A 26,638-nucleotide genomic window follows, 5' to 3' on the forward strand; every position below is an offset into this window, starting at 1 on the left:
GGGGGGGGGGGGGGGGGCGAGTTGTTTTCTTCTCAAAACATAAACTTGCAAGAGGACACTAATGCATGGCTACACGAGAAGAGAGACACAAAAAACACTCGGTCAAAGAGAGACGTATCAGTGTTTGATGTGCGCTATTAAGATGGACTAAGTGACGGGGCATGTCTCTGTCTTTCTCCCTAGAGATAAACCATCTAAGAAGTGATGACACTCCCAGACTTGTAGAGCAACACTGGGTTAGTGCGAGACCGCATTTGCATTTTGCCCATTTATTAGTCCATACATCACGACCGATGTGATGGATGCCCTCTGTGTCTGTGTGGACGGTGCATCCAGGGAGCGGTGCTTGTACAAGCGTGTAGCTCAGAGCCACTTCATCGCCAGCTCGTTCATCTAATGAGAATGAATCAGGATTTATTTATTTATTTACTTTTTGGGCTGATTATTGTAGTGCTCAAGACTCTGCAGTGGTTTCCTCGTGCCTAGTCTTGATTTTAAGTAGGAAAATAGCAGCAATGTTTTCTCCCCTTTCCCATCCCGGTTGATTTCATCCTACAACCCTTTGCAGGGTCCATTGCTGGGCAATGTTCCAAATCAATGAGCCTCACTGTGTTATGGGAGTATTGGATTTTTCCATTTTATTCCTATTTATGTGAGGAAGCACCTTGATTTGTCAGATATTATAGCCCAGTTATCGAAAAGCAGACATCCCTGGCCTAGCTGATTTATCCATAAACAATTCATCCTTAAAACGGCCTATATTATGATATACTGTGAATGTATATCATGATGTATAATATATGATAGATGATTTATTCTATAATGTGGATCGTTAAGGAAAACTGGATCCAAACTCAGCGCCATACGTCAGACATTTTTAAGTGTTCTTACACTTCTGTCTAGAAAACGATGATTTTGGTTTGGTTCCATCTGTAGATTGGTAGATGATGAATGAGGGAACATGCTGGTTTCTTTGGCTATGAAGTCCTTGTTATGATGCAGACTGAGAGAAGGTAGGAGATGGTGGGGAGAAGAATTGGTGTTTACACCAGATGAAGGAACTTGCGACGATTCAGAATCTCGTCTGTCATGCCTGCAAGTTCGTTTTTTGAATGACTGAAAATGATTCACTAGAAATAGAAAGATACACCAGCAATAAGCTCTGACGTACCCTTTGACCCTGCCAGTCACACTTAAATCCTGTCCGCTTACGGATAGTGACAGAAGCCGGGGGAGATGATTGACAGCTGGCAGGTGAATAAAAAAAACAACGTACACATGCAACTTGTCAAACTACTCTGGACAACAGATAAGGCTCCTGAGGGCGCCCTCCCTATATTACAAAATCATGTATATTTTTGTGGTTGTTTCAAGAAAGATCAGCACACTGTTCTGTGCTATATTAAATATAATCTTTGATACTGCATTCATTCATGAGTAATTAGAGCGTGTTACCGTTGTGCCTGTAAAGCTCTTAGGGGATTCAGGTGTCTTGATCCAGGGCACTTAAGTGGGCAGAATATTTAAAGAACTAGACCCAAAGACCTCTGGTCTGCTCTATAATCACTCAGCTGTCCTGTCACTCAAGTAACTTTTATCTTTGAGTGTATCATCCGCGTCAGAGTCAAATATTCGTTTCGATCCTCTGAGACGGATCCATAAATTATTACCTATTTTTCATTCAGATTAAGAAAATTCTGTCAGTCTGGAGGTTTAAAAATAGTCTGCTGTTAGTTGTCAGATCTGACTGCTGGTAATCCTGCTGATCTATTTATTAAGACTCGAGAGTGACAGTCTCTCTCTCTCTCTCTCTCTCTCTCTCTCTCAGCGAGTTCGGCGCTGGCTGACAGCGCTGTCGTCCTTCAGTATCGATCTGAGAGTCCTGGGCTGCCAGATTGCTTTCAGCAGCCATCACCTCCTCCTGTCATAATGGAAAAGCTCCACAGATTTCACTCTGTTTTAGTGGGCAAAAGAGAAGAAAGATGGCTGATGGAAGCAAGGCTGTGGCGCTCTCAAACTGAGACGGCATGATCTGGATTGATGGGGAATGTGCTGATGCTTTTATTGATGAGCTTTTCAGACAGAATGAAAAAGAAATCTTCCTCTCTGTCTCTGTTTTTTCTCTATTGCTGTGGTCAACTAAAGTGCTGACGGTGTCAACGGTTAACTGCTTATTGGGAACAATGTCCCCATTCTGTCTCTACTATTGGCTGTTTATTGGGAACTATGTCCCCTTTCTGTTTCTCCTATTGGCTGTTTCTTCCTCCAGCTATCTCTTTCTCTACGTCTTTACTCGCTCACACATACACACCTGAAAGGGCACCAGGAGGACTAATTATGGACCAGCAATAACTCCCCCCCCCCCAGCTCCACTCTTCTCCCAGCTGCGTAACAAATTCATTGGCACATGGCTGCCACTGTTGTAAATCAATCTGACAGACTCGGAGGTGAGCTGCTGAATACAATTATGCTCCATGTGCTTGTGCCGCAACTTGTACTCACACAGGAGTAAACAGGCCATCCAGTTGTTAGATGTCCACATCCATCTCCACAGTGGACTGTTTGATGTTCAGAGAGGGACCACGGTTGGGGGACGGGAAAGGCAGAAGGGCTGGGAGATATTGGAGGCTTGGGAGCAGGGACAAGCCATTTGAGTTTGGGACCGTTGGGAGATGGGCCATACAGAATGGCTGGATATATTAAACTGAAGGAAATGGGTGCTGAGGGTATTGTCCAGATATGAGGGTGGCAGCCGGGGTGAGCTGGTGAGATGATGCATTGGCTTTGAGGAACTGAGAGCTAGGAGCTACAGAACCTATCATCAAGACCGTGGTTTGGATCTGGTGTATTGAGAATGAACATTTCAGTCGTAGTGATTGCTGTAAGTGGTGTCTCATTAATAACAGCAACTTCAGTGACGTTCTGTCACACCACTGTCACATGAGGTTACGTAGGTAGCTTAACGCTATGTTACAAGTGTACTTATTTTAATGATAACCCATGATTTTACTAATCTTTACTGAGGGGAGATCTGGTAGTATCAAAAAATAACCCGGGACAGTGTTTCTGGAAAGAGACATCGCAGTTTAAACCATCAAATAATTTGTGTAGGAATTAGCACTAATAGCTATGGGGATAAAATTCAGATAGAGGAGAAATATTCACTACAAATAGAAAGACAACCCAGAGATTAGTTCAGTCGGATGCGTCTCCGCTCTGACGTACCCTTTGACCCTTCCAGCCATAATCAAATCAAGCTTGGCGACATGATTGACAGCTGGCAGGTGAATAACAAAATAAAAAAACACAACAACCACATGCAACTTGTCAAAGTACTCTGGACAACAGATACGGCTCCTGAGGGCTGCGTGCTTGTATTACAAGGTCAGGCATTATTTTGTGGTTTATTCAAGAAGGATCAGACACTGTATTGTGCCATCATATATATATATATATATATTTAAATAACATCCTTGATACTGCATTTATTCTTCAGTAATTAGAGCACAGGTTTAACTACAGAGCTCCAGGGCACTCAAGCAGGTCTGGTTGTCTCTATAACCACTCAGCCAATCGGTCATTCAAATATTTATTTATTTTCCTTTGAATTTATCATCCGTTTTGGACTCATATGTCTGTCTGGATCTTCTGCGATGGATCCATGAATTATTACATATTTCTCATTCAGGTTAAGAAAGTTCTGTCAGGCCCTAAGATTAAAAAGAGTGTGCTGTTTGTTTGTTTGTCAGATCTGACTGCTGGTAATCGCCCTGATATATTCATCCAGACACACCAGTAACAGTCTCTTTCTTCTCTCTATCTGCTGCTGAAGTGACACACTCGTCCTTCAGTATCGATCTGAGTTTTATTCATTGTGCTCCTTGTGACTCAATGGGCACTGATGATAGAATATCGGCTAAAGAGCACATGGGATACAATTCAGATATATAGAGGAGATTGTATGAATAGAGCATAACACAGATAACAGTGGATGGCAGCCATTTGAACCTGGTGATGATCGTACTGCTCGTAGTGTTTAAAACAAATGTTTCTTTTGCGATAACGATGCTTAATATCGGAGGCAGATCTTACAGCATGTCTACAGCTAAAGCTACAGGTCTTGCCTTCTTTTTTCTTTTGCGGTGGTGTTGAGCTTGATGCACCTGCAAGTGAATGTGTTGTTTCAGCCCAGCTCTTTCATCATAAATTTTAACTTCGACTTTCTGGAGATGTATATAAAAATATATACATAACTGTTAATTGAATGGCTTATCTTTTTGTGGTGCATACTATCTGGGATGGCTTTCCCCATTCTGTGTTTAGTCATAGTAGGAGTAGGAGTATAGACATAGTGTGCAGGGAGCAGGCTCCAGACAGCCGGGAGAGCGTGCTGGCGGTGCACTGTATAGGCTACTGTACTGGAATGTGTTTGTGGAGATTATTAAAGAGCCATATATTTCTGCTGCAGCCCCACAGGGCCTGCTCTTACCGGCTGATCTCCACACTGGCAGACGGGTAATGAAACAGGCCTCACTGGAGATTCATAACTGTGGAGAGCCAAAGCGCCCCCCCCCCCCCCCCCCCCCTCCCCTTTTTTCAAATATTTCCTTCCTCTCTGTCTTGGCTTTGGTCTGTTGAATGTGCTGCAGCAGGCTACTTCTGTTTCAAGCACAAGTTTACTTTTACTCTTCTATAAGCTTGTTCCAGAGTATATCATAGCCTCTAATATCAAAAACCTCACATGCAATAATGAGTCACATGTGGCAGGTGAAAACAGTCTTGCAATGAGCTGCTGAAAAGTTCTCGCTAATTAGCCTGCTAGCATATTAGGGCACTTGTTTGCAACCAGTTAGCACACTCATTCACATGCTACTCTGTTATCTTGCTAGCAGGCGAGCTTACTTGCGGTTAGCTTGCTAACGGGAGAGTTCACTCACAGATTGGCTCATTAGCTTGTTTGCTGTAGTGATTGCTAGGTCTGTAGCTTCTCTCAGTGGGCCCTGCCATGCTTTCTGAATCATCAAAAAGAAAAAGAATGACACGTTGGTGGAATGAACATTAAGCTGTTTAGTGTTAACTATTTAGCACAGTAGAGGAGTCACAGGAGAGAAATTCAGCTGGGCTTCAGGCCAGCGGGGGTACATGCAGCTCCAGAGGTGTCAAAGGTAACCACTCAACTATGAGAGGCACACAGCTCATAGCTTGTTGATATTACAAATTAGACCGGGGGGGATCAGAAGGGGAATAAGTTTGGGATGGGATAGACGGGCAACATAAAGCTGAGAGGAGGGAAACTTTTTGCCAACACACAGGAATTGCCGATGGGTTGTATTCCAACTCCTCCATCAGTTCCAGCACTCAAAATCACAGATTTGAGGAAGAGCAATTTGGACCAAAAATGAAATTTCAGGTATGAAATTGGAAGAGCCGACGAGGCACCGAAAGCAAGTGATGTATTCAGGTAAGCTCCTCTGTCGAGGCCTGGCTTGGAATGTTAGTGAAACATTATGGATGGAATGAGGTGCAGGGATTTGTTGGCAGATGAAGAAGTATAAAACTGCTATGGGGTGTGATGTCAAGAGAGTGAAAATTGAAGGCGGCTAATGGGAGACACAGACATAATTGTCTTTGGACTGTGTGGCAATAAAAGTAAACAAATTCAATGAAGGGAAAATGTTGGTAGAGATGGCAAGACGTCGTGGAAGGGGAAGAGATATGGACGAGTGGAAAGGAAAAGAGAAAGAGACTGTTTCACTACAGGGATCAATTACTAGCAACTGTAAGTTATGGTATTTGCTGCACCAAGTGCCATGTGGCTTTATTGCACTGGGACAGTGTTTGGAGGGAAGAGGGAGATTATTAACCACACGGAAAGGCAGAGAAAGTGAGGGAAAGAAAGCCGACAGAGAATCAGAGAAGCGTCGAAAGAAAGAATGAGGTGGAGAGTTTAGAAAGAGTGAGAGGCAAAGAAAGATGAGCAGTCCAAACCTCGAGGCTCTCTCTTCACTTCTCCTCTCGCAGCCCTCCATTCTCTCTGTTTCTGCTTGTCTTGCACTTTCAAGCGTGGAGCCCATTAAAGCGGATGACAGTGTAACTCACCACTGATAATCAACAGAGAGAGCAGATTCACAGAGAACAGACCCCAGGCCTCGTTTGTTATGTTGGATTTTTCCACTGAATCCGACTGCCCTGTAATTTTTGAAAGTGGGAAGGAGGTGCAAGGAAAGTAATTTACACAATGAATAATCAAGATGTTTGCAGACTAGGACAGGACAAATTTAGTTTACAATTTATACAAGTTCTTAAGAGGAATAAAAAAAATGCCACATTTTCAAATCAAGAACCACTGTATGACAAATAGGAGCTCTAGACCTGCATGTTCAGTAAATATTGCTGATATTGAGACAATATTCTTACTTATATTATCTATTTAACGCAGATATGAGTAAAGTGAACTAATGGTAAACTCTTTGATTTCCAAGTTATACAATGCCAATGTACTGTGATATATTGTTATTGTGACAAAAACGGCAGATTTGATATTTGTAAATTCCAAAATTAGATAATCTCTTTTGAAAAAAAGAAGCATATTGTATACATTCTGCAGCTGTAAGTACTTTTGGGGTTATTAAACATAATGCAATCACATACAAATTGCTTTGTGTTTGGAAACATTTGCGTCGTAAAATAAGCAAAAGTTTTCTCAAATACATTTACAATTTCATGGAGGGGAAAGCCATTTTACATCTTTTATTTAATATTCATGTAGGATTTAGCATACGTCAATAACATATACAGCATATCGTCTTTGTACATTTCTGGACGCATTTATTATCGGGCTCCAGCTCGTAAAATGGCCATCTCAAGTTCCCAGAATTCCAGTGGATCTTTTAACAGCCCAAAAAAAACCCACATATTTTGTTCACAATAATAAGCTGCTAATTCTTAGGTTTGAATCTACATAGTTTGGCTCGATGACATATTTGTATGACTAAATCAGTAAATACAATTGTCAAATCATTTTCTATTGATAGAGATTGATTCACGAATTGTTTTTGCACCACTTGTTGAAGAAAAGCCTCATATAACTTGTTATGCTGAACTCAGCATATTCATAAGAACATCTGTGGGAATGTGAGAAATCAACCGTTCCCAGAGAAGTGATAAAGTTGTGCCAGGAAAATTGTGAGCTAAGAACACATTTCCCGTAAGTAAGGAAATAAGAACTATGCATTTGACCTGCATCCTGAAGACCAGATGTGCTTTATTTGTGGGTCAATCGACGGGATTTGATTGGTGGAAAGTAGGCTTAGGGAATAAAGGGCATAGTATGGTATTAGGGCACAGCATGCTGCCACTACTGTTTCCACTGCTGCAGAGCTATGAGTAGTGGAAACAAACACACCTGTCATGTGCTCCCAGTTCCCCCTCACTGACCCTCGATTGGCATGGATGAAGTGCAGTCATGTGCTCTCTTGGACTGGTGTAAAAAAGACAATGACAAACTGCTGGGACAGTGGCATGAAGTATTTAAAATAGCTGTAACAAGGACAGTTGCGTGCTGTAACAATAGCAAGGATCATGGCAAGCACAATAGGGTCACATCAATGACAAAAACATGGCGACTGTGGAAACATATACATGTTGATGTTTTGGGATATTCCTAGTTCCCAGATGATGATCCCTGACCTTAACTGTAGTGCATCCATCAGTTCATAACTTTACTTCACCAACTTTGGTGCTCGCCAAAAAGTAATGGTTTGAATTTCCAAACATTGAATCCAGATATTCTTGTTCCCAAATCAGTGAGCTCCCATCACCACCTCAGCCAAATCTGAATAGAAGGTGTTCAGCAGACAAGCTTAAAGAATGAAGAAAAATGATTTTAATTTACATAATTTTGGGAGTAGGACAAATGGGACAAAACAAAAAACTAACTAAAAGCAGATAAACCAAAGCAAAGGCACACTTCAAATGTTGATATGACACACCTGGGAGTTGATGGGAGTTTTGAACCGGCATCGAAAGGCAGCTGAAGGCCATTAAATGTCTCCACTTTGCTTCAAAGAAAAAGTAAAGGACAGATGGCAGAGGGGAGGAGAGACACTGGAAGAAACATGAGAGATGGGAGTCACAAGAGAGAAGTTTAGAGATGGATAATGATGATGGAGATAGAGGAAGAGCGGTAATGACTAGAAAACACCCAGAACAGCATGGCTAAAGACATGAAAGAGGAGCAGAGAGTAAAAAACAGAAAAGGGGGGACCTTGTGAGACGGAGGGAGGGAAGAAAGGACGAGAGAAGACGATGAGAGGAACTCGAGGAGCGGTGTAGGGGGTTACAGAGGGGAGTGAGGTCAGGATTCGACCCCGTGGCATCCCACAGTAATTGAAATTAGGTGGGGGTGGTCGGGCGGGAGGGGAGCGGGACTGGAGGAAACAGGCGACATGATAATCAATTTGAGGCTGAATCGGAAACATGAGCCACTGGGGGGGCCTCGTTCCCCCTGCCAGGCCTCCAGATGGCCCCGGCTCCAACCCTGTGTGGGCCCTGTCAGAGCACGCAGTGTGTGATTCAATGTACGTCTGTGTGTGTGTGTGTGTGTGTGTGTGTGTGTGTGTCTGAGAGACAATACCATCTGCCAGGAGTGCAAGGGGAGTTCAGCAGATGCATTTGCTGACACTAGGGGCGCAGGAGGATACAGACAATACACTGTATGCCGAGTGCTTAATAGCCACCATATACTGTACATGAAGTCCACGAATCCTTAAAGGGACAGTTCACCACAAAGTCAAAAAAACATACACATAAGCTTGCATCTATACTCGATACTGCTAGTTCCCTAGCACCAATGAGCTAGCTACTGTTACAGCTCAGCCAGGGGGGACGCCTTCAATGTTAACATCTTGCGCTGTTAGGAGCACGAGCCTCTCATCTGTGAGTAGATGCACGCTTCCTTCTGAGTGTTGATAAGGTCATCGGCTGTAGTTTGGTGAAAGTCTGGATTATCTCGAGAAACCGGGTCATGATACATAGAAAGAGACACTGCTGTAGAGTTTTTCAAATGTGTATTTTTGGGCGCTTTGAGCACTACAAGCCGAGTGGCGTGTAGTTCCATTATATTTGAGAGAATGCAGACATCACTATGGCAGTTATTTCCAACACTCTGCCTCTCTCAAAACAGTCTAGATTGATAAATAACACAACAGGTAAGAAGAAAAATACATATATTCATTTTCATTTTTGAGTGAACTGTCTCTTTAAGGTGCTTCTGAGGATCAAAAACTGTTCTCCGGCAGAGTGAGGATAAGAAGTACATTAAAAGCCTTTTTTAAAGTCACGCATGATGGGAAAATGTAGACACGGTTACCTCAAAGGTTCTTCAAAACCCTTGATATGTATTAATCCTACAATAAAAGCTCAAGCTGTTGCTCTATGCGTTTTGAGTTTTCCTCTTCTTCCTTGATGGCTCCTTAATGTAGTTGCTCAGTCAGTCATCTTGACAATGAAATGCTCTCAAAGTGACAACAATCTATAACGGTTGAAGGAAAAAGAAGCAATCTGTCTTTTAAAAAACTAATTTGGCAGACGTTTAAAGAATCATGCACAGTAAAAGGAGATAAACTGCGGCCCAGTTTCTGGATCTTTCTGCAGGATAACAGTTTTATAACCCAAGGGTTCTTAACATGGATGCTCTATTGATCAAGTCCTTTCAAATGAGGTAAATTATACTAAATCAAAACATAAACACACGAAAACACAAACCTCACTCAGCCGCCCAGGGGACGACTAGGGCTAACGGATGAGAGTCAGTAAGTCGATCTGAGGCAGCTGAAAGCAAAAGAAATAAATAAAATGTATGAAGTTCATGTGTCTGATCCCCAAGCACACTGATCCAAAGAGCAGAGACAGGCGGAGAAAAAGAGGAAGGAGGAAATTGAAGGCGGACGTGAGGGCTGGAAAGCGGGAGAGATGCGGCAGGAGTGGAGGTGTTTGAGAGCGGTTTTGAAGTGGAGGAGGAATGAAAACAGTTTTGAAGGGAGGAGTAGTGTGATGCAGAAGGAAACAAAAACACGTCCGGAGCCTCGTCAGCGCTGCCGTGCAACTGTCGTTACTGATATTACAGAACATGGTTATATAAGTGGCTTAGCTTCTGGGCTGCAGCAGTTTCTTCCAAAATGGCAGATTAGAGTACTGTTGTGTGACAAATTATATATTTTTTTGTAAATGAAGCGGAGTACAAAATCTGAAAATGAATATGCAGGCTGTTCAACAAGTGGCTTAATTAGACATGCAGGCTTCCATCCCCAAATCACAATGCGGAGCAGCATTCAACAGGTTGTGCAGAACGACTAAACATGGACTCAATTTATAAGAAATCCTGGTTAAAATAAAGTAAAAATTGTAATATCATGAGATTTCTACTTTGATTTAAACTCTATCCATTAAAAATGATGTGACAACAAATAAATATTTTTTTAATTACACAATTAGAATCATATTTTGTTTCAATAATAGCAATCCTCAATTATAAGCCGGTGCTCTATTAATATATGGAGCTGTGCAATTCACTGCTTTTTTCCACAACATTGTCCCGGAAATATTTCAGAATAAAATCCTTGTGTTAACAGGTGAACAGACTCTGTCCAGGGAAAGATGCTAGTGGGCCTTTAATTTGAAACAGAAACAGGAAAGTTTGAGTTAAAAATAAATATGAACTTGTTTTCATATCTGTGACATCGTGATATAGACATCGGAACTGTAGTAATGTTGCTGTTATAATGTTAATATATATACGGTTGAAAGGGTCTATTTTGTTAAAACTAGGCAGTGGCGCAGGCGGTGTGGCTGCTCTAACCTGTTAACATGGGCGCCGACATAAAGAGCAAGAGGTTCAGGCAGGCAGTTTGATCCGGGCGATGGACTCAAGAGGTGCCTAATAAACCTGTGAACTGACAAAGGCGGGACAAACAGGGAGGAGAGAGGGGGCACCTAATGGAAAAGGTGGCTAGGTGGTAGGAAAAGGTGAAAGGGGAAACAGAGGAAGTAATGGAATGAGCCAGCGGTGGCTTTCTTCTGAGGCTGCTGCAGGCTTTGGAAAGCAATCATCTTGAGGATCTCCTCTTCTTTAATAAACAGCATCCTCTCCATTGCCAACTATAACATCACCGTAACATAAATCCCCCCCCCCCACCACCACCACCACCATCATGTTTCTGTCTCCCTTTTAACCTCCTTCCCTCCTTTCTGTCCTCGCTCCCCTTGATGTGTTGAATCTTATAGGAACCATTTGCCTTCATATCACAATACGCACTCTATCAGCGTGTCGGTTCGTTGACTTGCTTTTACACCCCCACCCCACCACCACACACACACACACACATCTTCTGTGTGTTTGTCACGCCGGCCTTCCCCTGTTTTAATTGGTGCTCGTTAGAGAGAAAAAAAATGATGTTTTTGCTACATTTTCACCAAAATATGCAGGAGGGGAATCAGGCTATGAACATGTTAATTGATAGTGGATAAAGGAAAACACTGGCAATTAGTGCAGGCTGACAGATGAGCAAGGCACTGCACCGGAGACTATGATGACTACAAGAACTCTACGCACGCACGCACACACACACACACATATATACCTTATGTACACGTTCTTGTTAGCGAGTAGGGCCAGTGTAGACGTGAACCACTGTTTTGATTCAAACCAAGCAGGAAGTGAGACTGCAAACGGAGAGTCGTGTTTTTAGTTTCCATCAACGCAAACACACACACACACACACGCACTTGGATGCAGATGCAGAATAGACATAAAAACAAACAGACACACAGATACAGACAGAAAAATGTGTTGCTGGGGTTATCTACTGGTTTGGAGAAAACATCATTATGCTGCTGCATCTCTCTCTCTTTGTTTCTCGACACTGTTGTGGAAACGCTGCGGCCCAGAGAGTTGAATTGCTTTTGTTTTTGGATGATCTGATCTGTAGATGTAGCCTATGTGTGCTGTGTAGAACTCCACTGGCTTTTTGAGGCAGTTAAAGACAGATATTTGAGAGTGAATCTGATCTGATGTTGGTATGTATTTCTTTTTTTTACATAAACACAAAAGATAAACAAGTATCTTTAGCAGGGGTTGGCCCCGAGGCTGGATTATCAACTAGGCAAAGCAGCCGACTGCCCATATGTTGATGTGCATCTATGCACATCCCTAAATCAACTGACCCAGACCTTAAGGGGCCTCGAAATCCCCAGGTTCGTTGTTCTCAATTGACTGCAAGTAATTTGACTAATTGCAAATTTGTCAAGCAATTTTGTACCAGTAAAGTACAATATCGACAAAGGCGTGTCCAGTATTAGTGGCTAATCTCGGGCTTCTATAAAAGGGCCATGTGACAAAATGTACTATCTCAACTTTTATTTTTCAGACATTGTATTCCGAAGGTTTCCTCGATGGATGGATTTAGGACTTAGCTCAGAAACTTCTGTTTCCATCGGTTGAAAACGGACCTTCAAGCTCTGAAAGTGTTTAGTTTTCTTTCTGATTTTCATTAACTAATGTTTGTTTTTGAAACACTGAATACATCAGCATCATCATTCTGATGACTCCTGCTCAATTTTCACCATTTGTTCTAATGTTTCTTCTCTTCTTATTGTCTTTCCCTCTCCCTGTGGCTCCTCTCTCCACCTCCTCCTCCTCGTCGTTAGGTGAGCCTGCAGTGGCCAGAGAGAATAACTGTCTGAATGCTGCCAAGGCCTGCAACCTCAATGACACATGTAAGAAGTACCGCTCAGCCTACATCAGCCCCTGCACCAGCCGCGTCTCCACCGCTGAAGTCTGCAACAAGAGGAAGTGCCACAAGGCCCTGCGGCAGTTCTTTGACAAGGCAAGGCACCTCTGACACAAGATCATAAAGAAGAAGGAAAGAAACGCATAAAGCACACACACTGGGGGTTCTCCAAACGACTGATATCTGATAAAAGCCGAATATCTATCACAGAGGACCTGCTTCAAAAGGAAGAATGATTTTGAAGTATATAAGTTAGAAGAGGAGTCAAAAATCACAATAAATAATTATGCGGCCCTTTTTGTGCAGGGTTTGCTTTTCCATCGCCAAGCTTTTACTCTGATTCAGTCATCAAACACAAAAGTTGTTTTTGCTGTCCGTCCCATATTGTAAAGAAAATGATGTGAGACATTGTAATTACAACCCAGCTCCCACGATGTCCCTTTGGAATAACTTAACTGGGATCTCTTCCACTAAGCAACAACATGAATCAAAAGAAAGCTACAAAGAATGCATGACTTTGTTCATCTTGTTGTGATTGTGTTTAATTTTGTTGTCTTTTTTCACAGCAGAGAACTTTGTGTGAACAGCATCAAGTTTTCTTTGTGTTGGCGATAAAACTAGATGACATTCTTCTATTGAAGCAAAAGTGTTTTGTTACAAGCCTGCTACCATCTAGAGTGTGTCATTAAACTCTAATATCAGAATGTATTGATGTTGTTATACTGCTGAAGCAATGTTAAATATGCATGAGAGACAATTTTGACATTTTGGCATAATAATTGTTTTACGGACAGAAGTTTGAACCTCAAAAATCCTCCAGCACAATATTAAGTGATGAGTTTCCAATTTCCAACAATGTCATAATCAGTTTGTTTGGACAGAGGAAATACTTAGTTAACATTAGTAACAATAGCCAATGTGGGTGGTCAACAAAGAAAAAACATCAACAGAAAATCTAAGGGAAAGAAGTGTTTCTGATTGGCAAAGAAAAATGACCAAAACGAGAATAAAAAGGAGGTCTTGCATTTGGCTGGTACGGTTAACGTTGTGTTGTCTTGTGCCACACAGGTTCCTCCGAAGCACAGCTACGGCATGCTGTACTGCTCGTGCCCGATTAGCGACCAGACAGCATGTTCTGAACGCAGGCGTCAGACCATCGTCCCCGTCTGCTCGTATGAAGAAAAACAGAAACCCAACTGTCTGGAACTGCAGGCCTCTTGCAAGACCAACTACATCTGCAGGTGGGAAATTGTATTTTCTGTATGTTATTTTCGTGTATTCTGAGGGCATTTTTTTCAGCATTTATTAGACAATAAAAAAGACATGATTGGAAATTCTGGAACAGAGAGATGGGGAATGACGCACAGCGAATGTACCCGGCCAGGTGCAAACTGTGGACGCCAGAGTTTATGATTGAAAACCTAACCCCCAGATCCATAAGAAACCAGCACTATACTGAAACGTAAAACGAAACACACTACGAATGAAGCGCATATCGAAACCAAGCGGCAACCTCGGGTTCTGCAAAATGAAGCCAACATAGAAGTGCACTAAACTGCAGTTCCTCAAATGGCCGCTTGAGGCTGGCTCCAAATGTGAGCGAATCCCTGCAGCCCCCCATGGTACAATGTTTACAGCAGGAATAAACATGTTTACAGCCTGGGGCAAAAAAAACGTTTTGGGTCTCTTAAGCTAATATTCCCGATCGTGACAAATGCACGGGCGGTGAATTTTTCATATATCTCACCCGTTTAAATTAGGCTGTGTTAACCTTAACTGAGCAGGAACACTAATCTTAACAATAAAGTCTTAACCCCTAAAACTTAATATTTTTACCCAAATGTAAGGTGAGTCCCCATAATGAGACCGTGTCCCCACATTGTACAAGTACACACAGGCACAAATCGTGCCCCTTGGACACCTCCTTACATTGTGTAGTCACTGCAGTGCCAACACCAGCAGAAAGAAATCGCCTCAAGGCTCAGATTCACACACGGACAGCATGACAGTAGTAAATCCAAACTGCAACTTTCTATCCGTCCGTCCATCTCTGTCTTTTCCTTTTCCTTTTCTTTTTTCTTCCCGTTGCGCTGTCTATCCGTCAGACATACGCTCAGGGCTGAACAACAGGTCTCACTGCAGCACAGCTTCCTCCCAGTCCATTTGTCAGTTAGTACAGATAGATTAAAGCCATGCATTTCCACGAGCGCCCTCATCATATGTCAGGTGTAGTATACTGGCTGCTCTGACAACTCTCACCGCGCGCCGCTCCGCTCCGCACCGGTTTGGTGTGATTAGATAGAGCACACTGTGAGTGCACGTATATGCGAGTGTGTGTGTTTGTTTTAGGACGTGCTTGCGTCCACACATCCTGGTAGCTGGCTGTCACTGTGACATTCAGATGCAACATATCACTTTTCCATAAAGATGTTGCATTTGAAAAGTGACATTCGAAGGCTTTGTTTCGTGTCAAAGTACACATTCAATCTCACCTAAAATGGTGAATTCCTTTGGAAGCCAAACTCCATTTCAATTTCACGTGCCACTGCACCTGTGGCAAAAGTGTAAACAAACATTTGTGAAGGCAGTAAATGAAACAGAACAGACTTGGTGGGGAATTTGCCTTTAGCCTCATTCATTCCAGGATATTAGAGCCGCCGCAGCAGCATACGTAAGAGGGCCATCTTACTCCACTGGAGGCAGACATTAAGAAGGCTAATTGCATCGAGAGAAATTACTTTGAGCCGCCGCGCATTTGGACCCGCCATTTTGCTGCTCATTCCAATCACATTGGCCATCTGAATTTCTCATATAAAATCTGTTGGAGCTACAATCATGTCTGGCTCTGAAATAAGTTTGGATCTGTTTGTGTTGCAGGTCACGACTGGCTGACTTCTTTGTCAACTGCCAGCCGGAGCCTCGCTCGCTGTCGGGCTGCCTGAAGGAGAACTACGCAGACTGCCTCCTCTCGTACTCGGGTCTGATTGGTGAGCACGCTTCATTGTTATTGGTCGGCCTAGTCTCAGCATTCCACTCTGTGGATTGTTGTTAATTTTCTTTCATGATGTCTTTAAAGGATATTATTTCTGACAATTTGGATCTTATTTTTGTTATGTCTTTTTGCTTATGACAATGTTGCACTAACCAAAGTAAATGCTGAAATCTGGGTACACGCATTTGATAGCCAAAATAAGTTTAAATACATAAAAGGTCCTGATTGAAATGGATTACATTAAGTAAAAACAGAACACCACAGATGATCTCCAAGGAAGTCTTCGTTAAGATGTGTCAGCTTGGAATGAACGAAACTTCTAGAGTGCAGATGAGATCCCACCAAGGTAACGCTAAAGTTGTAGCGAGAAAAAAAACTGCCGTGATTTTGGAAACGCTGCAACATCACTTCCAAGTCTGACAAGACTATAAAATGAGCAGTCAAGTTGTAGACTATTTATTTAACCACTTTATTTGGGGGTACAACTTGAAGTGATTACTCTTCGAAGTTGTGGTAGTAATCTCTGATGGAACAGAAAACCTGTATCTGTAGAAGTACAGCAGGTCAAAGGAGAAGCAGGAAGTGGGTCCGTAATGGTGATGATGACTGTTTGCAATGAACATATTGAGTCACAGTCCTGTGCCTCCATTATAGTTTGTCTAATCTGGAGGTTTGTATACAAACTGTTTGATCATCTGACTGCGCAAGTATCTTAAACTAGCCCGCTTTTGTTTTCAGATCTCAGCAATAAACTTGGTGAAAACAATGTTGTAATCAACCGAAATGATGGACACAACTCCAAATTCATTTAATCTAATCCCAGTCTCAGTCAGTATTTTGACCTTCCGAACCGTCCTCACAACCCATTGCGTCCTGGATCGCACATACTATCGCACTGTCCACACGGTGGCAATTCATTCTGCGTGCTGCAAAACCAAAAAGGCCTTGTTTTGGGGGCGCAGCCAGCACCAGAGAACCATCCATTGGTGGAGTGAGAAATCACTGACTGAAGCTATTTACTCTCCCTCGCATGGAGGAAGCCCATTCCTCATTCCGGCTTCCTGAAGAAACTCCACCACACTGCGTTACTCGTGTTCCCGGGAAGGAGAAATAAATGTAACGAGGAGTTAGCTTTGTTATTATGGCATTCATCTTTTAACACAGAAGGAGGATGATAACTTGAGTCCTAAACGGTTTAATATCCTTTTTCTTTTCTCGGCAGTCGGCAGCATATTGGGATTCTCGACTGTAATTTAGAGAGAATCCTCGTGTAGAGATCAAAGACAGATGAATGAATTGTTCCATCCACCTGCTGCAGGTACCGTGATGACTCCCAACTACCTGCGCTTGCCCAAAATCAGCGTCTCACCCTTCTGCGACTGCAGCAACAGCGGCAACAACAAGGACGAGTGTGACAAGTTCACCGAGTTTTTCACCGAGAACACCTGCCTCCGTAAGTTAACCCTCTGCCCGGCTGCTGTCGGACCAGCTGCTCACTGTTCTATTCTTTTCTATTCTACTTTAGTCTTTTTCTGTTTTCGGTTCACTCTCTGTCTCCATCCATCCACTCGGCTCTGCTCCTCTTTTATCCTCTCTTTTCTTCTCTTGTCTCTCCTTCTCTCGCTCTCTCCTTCTAACCAAATATATCCCTTTGCCGTGCTTGCATTGTTATCCCTCTGCATTATAGAGGAACCAGTCACATTGCACCACTCGGTCGGAATGTGTGTGTGTTCGTTTGTGTGTGTATGCCCAAAAGCTGTAGCAGGACTCCTGCTCCAGATCTTTGACAGAAAGCGGCTTTTTCATCCAGCCCTCTTACACAACCACTTTAATTAACAACCCACCTCAAACACACACACACACACACACACTGTCTTTCTCTATCCCCACACACACATACACATACACACACCCATAACCAGCCAAGATGCATAAGTTGCAGGACATTCTCACCGCGCTGTGGAGATAAGAGCCAGATTTATTGTGTGTTTCTCTGTAATCAGAGCTAATCCTGCACCTTTTGCTTTGGCCGTACACTCGGTTGTCAGTCAGCCAGCTGCTTTCCTCCACAACACAGTTTAAGTGTAATGTGATTCCTCATTGATTACTGTTCGGAGGTCAGAACATGGGGCCACGGAGACAGTGTCTTGCTCGACAACGCCCGAGCTGAACGAATGTTTGTAATCACTTACGCTTGGTTTAAGGATTCCAGGAGACTACTTGATTGGATGGCAACAGACTCGGCATGAAATCATTCTCATTGTTACAATGAGGAAAATTAATCCTTTTTAAATGATGAGATCTGTGTTCATTCTAAATGATTAGCTCACGAAAACAAAAAGTGATCCTAACATGGATTGTCATATTCATAATAGGGATAGAAAGGGATGAATGAACTGTCAATAAATAGATTATTGGCAATGATTGCAACTAGAATGTCATGTGAAAGTACGCCTATTGTCTACGAAGTGTGGCAGTCAGGGTTGGGTTTTAATGGCCGATGTTGATGAAATAGCTGGATGTGTTTAGCGCTGAGGCCACCAGATCTCAAGTTTTGATCTCTACTTCTTTTTATCAGCCAAAACAACTGCACACAGGTGGAAGACCTTTTATATTCATCCAATTATGACTTCCTTTAGTCCAAATGGGATTCAGCTGTCTGCTTGCTGTTCTTTCTTATAGCCGGGTTTCTCTCCTCAACCAAAGATGAAAAAGAAAAGTATCTCTATCAAACTCTGCAGCAGTGAGCAGACTCGGCGAAAGCTGAACCCAAATAGATTCAATAAGAGATTTGAAGGGATTTTGGTTTCATAAAATGATTGAACCCCAGTCCTATGGAAGTATAACAGAACCTTAGATTGGCTGTAGCTGCTTGAATTAAATACTAATGGGTTGGGACACAGCTTTTTGGTGATGTGTTTTGTTCAATCAATCAGTCAATTGGTCGATAGGTTCCTGAGTAGGTGTATTGCTGGAAAATGGCGCGCGTTCAGAATAATGAGTCATAGTCTCAATGAGGTGGGTGAGTTTCTGCTGGTGGTTCAGAATGACAGTTACCAGATAAACTCTTCTCTCTTTCACTCACTCATTTGTCCTCTCCTCCTCTATTATCTGTTTTTTTTTCCTCCCTCCTCTTGTTTTCTCTGCTCTGTTGTCTTTTTACCAGTCAGGGTTAACGAGGTTGGTCTGCAGCAGATAATAAGGGCTGCTACAGTCAGTGTGTGTGTGTGTGTGTGTGTGTGTGTGTGTGTTTCTCAGTAAGTGTATTTGTGAGATGTACATGTCTTTGCTTCTGCATGTTCCGCACAGTCATATACGTGTGTTTCAGTGTGTCAACGTGAGATTTGCAATATCAGCGTGTGTTAATGTGGGTTAAAACAAGCTCTCTCTATATATCTATTATTTGCTTTTATTCACTGTGGGGAGCCAAGCGAAGGGCAAAGTGGAGGAACAATTCTCTCTCTCTCTCTCTCTTCCTTTACTGCTTACTCATTTTACCATTACAACCCCTTCCTTCCCCTGTACTTGTTCTCCCGCTCGTGCTTCACGTCGCTTCTTTCGGCTCATCCCGTCTCTCTGTCTCCATGTCCTCCTTTCATACCCTCCTTCTATGCGCTCTAATTAAGCTTGCTCAGCAGTAACTGGAACTGACAACTCTGAAGATCCTGACACACGCCGGTTACAGGGTCATGACTAAAGAGAAGCTACGAGAGGGAACGAGCGAGAAGAGACGGAAAGAGAGAATATGGAAAGACTGAGAGAGAGAGAGGACTTTCTGTGATACTTATACTGCACTTTGGATGCTGTATTGTTCAGAGATGGGAGATGATTGCCTGGGATGAATGCTCTGCTCTTATATGTATACATGTCATACTGTGACAGACACCTATCAGCTCATGTCATATGTCTATTAGCTATGACAAAGTCAAGCAAAATGACCCATTTCCGGAATACGTACTAAATATGCAAAGGTCACACCATCCCGCGTGATGGTGATTCTAGTATTACAGCGAATGTCGTACATGTAAAGTGAGATAAAGTGGTGATGTAGACATCTGTGAGGGGCAAACCCATACTTCCCACACAAATATCTGCTGCAGCGGGAAGATGATATCATGTTTGTTGAAATGTGCTGTTTGCTTTTGTGAAGGTGAAATTAATTTGTGTGTGTGTGTGTGTGTGTGTACTTTTATCTTCCTGAGGACCAGTTTTTAGACCTTGAAAGTGGGAAAGTGGGATATTTCTGGAAAGTAAGGACATTTGTTCTGATCATCACTCCACAAAAGGGCTGTTTGATGGTTGAGACTTTCTTTTTAGGGTTTAGAATAAGGACAATAACGGCAGTTTTTTTACAAGGTGATACTCACCTAATGTGGTTTCAGATCGTGTGCTGATGTCATCCCTTCCTGGAATCGGTGATTGGCTGTAGAAGCAAGCAGCCTCTCCCAGGAGAGCTTTCACTTAAAATAATGAGACTAAGGGCTTTTCCCATTTCACAGTTTGTGCATGCTCAACTCCTTTCCTCGCCTCCTCTCCTCGTCTTAGTCCCGCCCACAGGAGATACGAGCAGCTGGGGGAGGGTGTGGGAGATGAGTCAAGTTAACACGCATTTAACAAAATGAGACATGCCTCTGAGCCGTCTTTAAGAGCGACGTCAATTATATATGACATATACGGTCATAACAATTTGGAGAGTTTATGAATCCAGAGATGTCAGACAGTGTCGAAGTTTTAATTTAAATTTTCAAAAAAAAGATATCAAATAAGCAGACATGTATGTCTTACATCCTGACACTTAATTTGAGATGCTAACAGTTTTTCACACACAGTCACTGTGATGTGAGTATAATTGAGCCTCAGGTGAGGAGGCAGAGGAGCCAGGAAAGAGTCCATCAACACTGACAATATGCTCATCAGCCTTCTGCTGTCTCCGCACAAAGCTACCAGCTACACAATCGCATGCTCACACACATAAGCAAAAATTAAATATGCACACTCATGGGCAAAGTCGCACGTATCAGGGCTGCAGGGTATTGACAAAAATGACTTATTTTGTGCTGATTAGTGCATCTCAGATATGAACGGCAGCACATGTCGCCAGCTTTTTACCATTCATTTATTTTACTAGAAAATGAAAGTAGCATTGTTGAGTTTGAAGAAAATGATTTGTTCCAAATGGCAGTTTATTTCAGATGGGCTCGTCCCATTATATGTGCTGCTCTAATCCCTTCCAACAGCACATACATACACAAATGCACTTAGAAAACAAAGTATATGAATTGGACTAATAACCAATAAAATACCAATGCATGGTTTTATTATTTCTCTTCAGTCATCACAAATTTATGTTTATTATATTTACTTCTTGGTCAGTGTGTGTGAGAGAGAGAGAGGGAGTGTGAGAAAGAGAGAGAGAGAGAGAGAGAGAGAGAGAGAGAGAGACTTTCCATCTTTTGGGATGTCTGGTCTCACCAGAGGTAAATCCAGCACAGCAGATGAAGTCAGGGAGTGTCCGGATCTACTTAGTTCAAGATTAATAGTCACGTTTATTAAATGTGCCGAGTGGAACTAACTCAAAGGTTCTTTTGAGGGCAGGGTAAGTTTTAGCGGAAGGGAAGGAACAGAAAGAGAAGAGACCACGCTGCCCACAGTAACTCTGAACAACACGTGTTTCAGTCAGTCCACTCCAACAAATGTATCAACATGCACGTACACGTTGTGTTGGAATGAACAACAGTACCACAGCTGTGGAGCACAACAACAGCCACCTTTCTACTCTTTTCTTATTCTTATTATTTACATCATTATCTTGATGTCTTACTCTGCACAACGTACAGCAGTAACTGGTCATCACTATCCATTTTCGGGGCTCCGACACAGTAAAATACATAAAAAGAGGGCTGTAAGATGCCACAGTGTGGAATCGTGGACTTGAGTCAGCACATTTGCCGACTTCAGACTCACAAAATCCAAAGAGACTCACAACTTACCTGTTACCTCCTCAGCAAGAGGTTATGCCAAAACAACAAGAAGAATGACTCGTATGAGTGTTTTCTGACCTACTGACTCTTTGTTTCGGGCCCGTTTGTGTTTGGGAGAGATATTGTATCCATGAATTAAAGAAACAAACGTTGAATGTTGACTTGAACGACTTCATGTCCTCCGGCTGGTGCCAACATCATATTCAGAGAGACAGCAGTTATTCAGACAGGTGCTCAAATTATACATAAAAGCCAACATCACTTGTTGTGATTCACACTTGAATGAATGCTTTGAATTCAAAAGCAGGAGTTGTTTAAGGTGTTTGGAGTATTTGTGCAGAGAGAGGAACAGAAAGGAATGAACAATGAAAGCTGCCGTTATTAACCTCTGTATGAGAAGATGTTTTTATTTTGATATGAGATAAAGACAGCTTGTGATGGTACGTTTTTATCTATTGATTGATTGTTAAATTAATTTGCATAGCTTATTTTGAATACATGTGGAATGGCACGACCACATCTCTGAAAGGTTGGTCAGTATTATTTATGTTCATTTGATGATACAACTTTTTGGTCTGTTTTTTTACTTACAGTATATATATATATATATATATACTGTAAGGAATACACTGAAAACCAATCAGCTTATCCACCATCTAATGTGAATATATGCTGTACATCATGTAGACTTATTTCAGTAGGGTTAAAGAGCCGTTATGCAGATCAGCTCTTCTTTCCTTTACGTCAGTATCAGAGTCATAATTCACTGTTGGAGGGAAGAATATCATTACGTTCAAACAGCAGCTCTGTAAAGCTCAGCTTTCCTCTGATGTGTGTGTCTTTTACATCAAAGCCATAGAACGCTATTAATAGGGCCACTAATGGACTCTAATGGTAAATAGCCACCTCAGCACTCAGGTTTTTGACTGTGTGGTGAATTTATAATGTGGGGGAAGTGATAACAAAACTTAAGTACCTTCTAACTCGCCTTTAATTGTGGTTTAGGCCGGTGCGATACAAAGCTTTATTCTAACATGGGGACCAACAAGCACGTGATTCATGATGAGATCCAGCTTTTCACTCGTCAGGTGAAGTGTTTGGAGCATTTAATCCGAGTAAAACATAACGTTAACATCGTAGTCAGGATACACTTGTTGGTTTAAATCACCGCCGGTTGTATGGGTTAATGCAGTTAACCTCAAGCATTAGTTTGTTTGCCTTGATTGTCTACTGACTTGCTTTATGTCCACCCCCTAACCTACACGCTAAAACGTATTTGTTGTTCACAGCTATAAAGTCCGTCCGTCACTTTCCCTGTGCAGGTAATGCCGTCCAGGCCTTTGGGAATGGGACGGATGTGGGAGTGTGGCAGCCGATGTCCCCTGTCCAGACCACCACCTCCACCACCACCCCCTACCAGAGGAACCGTGAACGCAACCCCAACACCATCGACAACACCATCAACACAAACCCTGGCATCTACCACTTCTGTGGCAGCCTACAGGTTAGACACACACACACACACACACACACACACACACGCACAAGCTGGTTTTGGATTCAGAGGCCGACTGTGTTCGGAGGCTCAAGGTTTCCAGTCAGTCTGGGACAAATCTGATCCCATAACATGAAAACATTTCAAAACATGTTTTATTTCTTTTGTGTGCTAGAATGAAAGATGTTACAGATGGACGAAGGTTCTGAATCCCGTATGCTCTTTATCTCACCTGCAGATCTATCAGTCTCTCTGTCCATATGTCTCCAGTGTCTGTTCATCTGCTGCTGCTCTCCGTTTCTGTTACCTCACTGCCTCTTCACTCTCTTTTTACTTTCAGACTGGCTCCATTATTGTCATAAATCACCACTGAAATAATAAGGAAAACAACAATTTAACAATTGATAACACCAGCAAGGTGGAGACTGTTGTTGTAACTTTTCCAAAATAGTTAGTTTTTATCATTATAGCTGGTAAAATGGTTCCAAATTGTACTCTGTTTTCCTGCAGGGCCAGCAGCATCTCACTGCAGTAAATCATTTAGCGAAAGTATTGGTACATAAAATACGACTGCGTGTTGTGCTCGTGGTCTCCTTCACCCTCGTCAGTCCGGCTGTTGACACACTCGTGTGTGCCAACCCCATTGTGCCCGATAAGGCACTGACAGTTGGAGCAGCCACTCCTGCTCTACAGGAACAACAGTTATCCGGCTGATGAAACTGGGGGATCACAAGCAGCAATCCTGAGCAGCGGTGATGGGCTCCCCCTGGGTCGGGGAGGAAGTGGGGATAATACCGTCATTACCAGCAGAGCGATGACAGGGACTGAGAGCTATTTCACATTTAATAATACTGCAACCCGATGAAGCGTCATGAAATTACACAAAGTCATTGTTTACCCGCGGAAACAGAAAATCCTGCAGCAATTTCAAACTGAAATCCACATTAATCATTAAGTACAATCTTCTTTAAAAGCACCACTTCATGTTGCTGTTATTGTTCATGATGCTCCACACTGCATAGGAGGGTATTGTTTATGTTGTGGCTTAAAATCACCAGTTTTCCCCTGCAGATGTTTAAACAGCAGCAGTTTGTGTGTTTCTTAACTGAGCATACTCAGAAATAACAAATACCTTTATTCACTTTTCAAAATACAGTTTTTGATTGTTTTGGCACTTGGGGAGGGGGGGGGGGGGCAGTAGAACAAGATGTAAACAATTGCTTATTTACATATCCAGAAGACATAAGCATTCACGACTCTTCATTTAAATGCACACTTCTTTTACCTCTGTTTTGTTCTCCACCATCTCCGAAAGGTAACACCTGGCTCTTTAGCACCACTATGTTCACAAGCTAGTTGCTAGCTTTTGTTTGTATGCAGTTTGGTGCTCTGTCTATCAGCTTTTACACTGAAAGCAGCTCCATGATATTGCTGGAAACGGGCTTGATGAGAGCGGTGAGAGTTAACCAAAACAGTTGCCATCCCTAAAATACAGCACACTACTATAATATTGATTGAGAAGCGCATGCGAGACCAAGATGACGTGCTAAATAATAAATGTAGCAAAATGCTATTGTAAAAAGCGATTTAATTTTGTTGGCCAAAAGCTAAAAGCTTTATTCTAGACCCGGCCCTACACACATACTGATTTGCAGGCATACTGTCCTGCAGCTTTAGTTCACACAGACAGATATTGCAGACAGATGCAATTACAGACAAACACACACAAATGCCAGTGCGCTGACACGCTTACACAGTCTGCACTGATAATGAGCTTTGCTTGTGTAGTGGTGCGTATGTGCTGTCGGCACTGCTCTGATAGCACGTCAAGTTCAAGTTGATAAGAGAGTTGTGTTGAAGCACTTTTCTAGTGTATATGTACATGTACAGTTCCTCAGTGGAGTGTGTACTGCATGTGTGTAGGATTTTGAGTGTGTATGTTGGCATCAAGGCAGGCTATGCTGTTGTAATGACACACTCGAGGGACAAGACCTGTGAGAAGATGCACTCCGCTCTTCTCATTGATCTCTCTCTTTCACACACACGCAGAATAATAACCATCAACCAGTGACTCAGAACCTTGCTGTTCTTTCACATCCAGCCAACGACAGCCCAGCAGCACTTACAGTGGTGCGTTTTCCATAGCTTGAAAGAGAAGAATCGAAGATTGGAGAGCGGAAGGTGAAACCAGTTAAAAGCTCCTCAGCTCCGAGTGTTTCTTTTAGGAACGTGAGGAAAAAATACCTTCCGTTCGTCAATGTTCTCAATTCAAGTTTCACTCATCTGTGACAACGGAATAAAGAGTGTAGTTCTTAGTGTTTTAAGTCATGTCGGTCTGTCGACTGGTTCAGACTTCAATACCACAGCAAATAATTGATTGTCATGAAATTTAATTTGTGTTTTGGGCTGATTAGCAAATGTTAGCAGACTAACATGCTAAACTAAGATGATGAACATGGTAACCCTTAAATCTGCTTGTCAACAGCATTTTAAAATTGTCATTGTGAGCATGTTGCAGCTAGCAGTTAGCTCAAAGCACCGCATCACAGAGCCGTTAGAATGTCTTCTTCTTCTTCTTCTTCACGACTTTTTCTTCACGACTTCTTCGTCTTGAGTTTTGAGAGGAAATTTAAAAACCTATAGGACTGCTTTTACGTTTCATCACACAACAGAGTTGGCCCCACAGCAAACCCACCACAGATAAAACGACTTATACACACACACAAACACACACATAGTAGACTGGAGAGACATACACACACACACACACACACACATACACAGTTTGCAAGCCCCAGGGCTCCATCAGCCTGTTCTTATGAATACAGTTGACTCCCAAGCAGGCAGGAAGTGCCCTGGACAAATATGGAAATCTACCTCATGCTAATGTGACTTTTCAGAACAGGCAGGTATTAGGCAAATGCAAAACACGTGGACACAAGGCAAGAATATATATTTGAATTTGTTGACGTACAAATATTTGTGAGTGGAAAATAAGCATTGCAGATGTTTAATATTGAAGGATACATACAAAGGTTATATGGTTTTCATATGCTGGCATGATTTACAAATCTTAAGATACTGTATCCATCCAGCTCAGAAATCACAAAGCTGGATGTAAAGGGGAAGTTAAACCCAAAGTGTCTGCGTGGCTAGACTGTACTAGAGGTAAGTAAGAAAAGATAGTTAAAATGCAGCATTTGTTAGATATGAATCGAGATCGATAAACATTTCACAGCTTTTCTGTTTACTTGTAGAAGTGGAAGGTCTGATCTTGAGTTACTTGACCCTTTTGTTTACATTTGGATCACAGATTGTGCCGTTAGTTGTGTCCGTGCGGCAAGACGAGCCTCTAAATTGCTGAATTTGTTAGTTTTGAATC

The 26,638-nt window shown here is 42.4% G+C and overlaps 1 protein-coding gene across 4 annotated transcripts in view; it reads left to right on the top strand.

Moving 5' to 3' along the window:
* The window catches only part of gfra1a (gdnf family receptor alpha 1a), a 79,763-nt gene that overhangs the window by 44,948 nt on the left and 8,177 nt on the right, over positions 1-26,638 (top strand). For all 4 annotated transcript variants that reach the window (XM_031872900.1, XM_031872882.1, XM_031872876.1 and 1 more), the window contains 5 exons: positions 12,706-12,884; positions 13,857-14,029; positions 15,666-15,775; positions 17,099-17,233; positions 23,084-23,265. In XM_031872900.1, the coding sequence (XP_031728760.1) occupies positions 12,706-12,884; positions 13,857-14,029; positions 15,666-15,775; positions 17,099-17,233; positions 23,084-23,265 (779 nt within the window). The remainder of the gene's footprint in view (positions 1-12,705; positions 12,885-13,856; positions 14,030-15,665; positions 15,776-17,098; positions 17,234-23,083; positions 23,266-26,638) is intronic.

The sequence above is a fragment of the Anarrhichthys ocellatus genome, unplaced genomic scaffold (assembly GCF_004355925.1).
Source record: "Anarrhichthys ocellatus isolate YVR2014 unplaced genomic scaffold, GSC_Weel_1.0 scaffold3, whole genome shotgun sequence".
Taxonomy (NCBI): Eukaryota; Metazoa; Chordata; class Actinopteri; order Perciformes; family Anarhichadidae; genus Anarrhichthys; species Anarrhichthys ocellatus.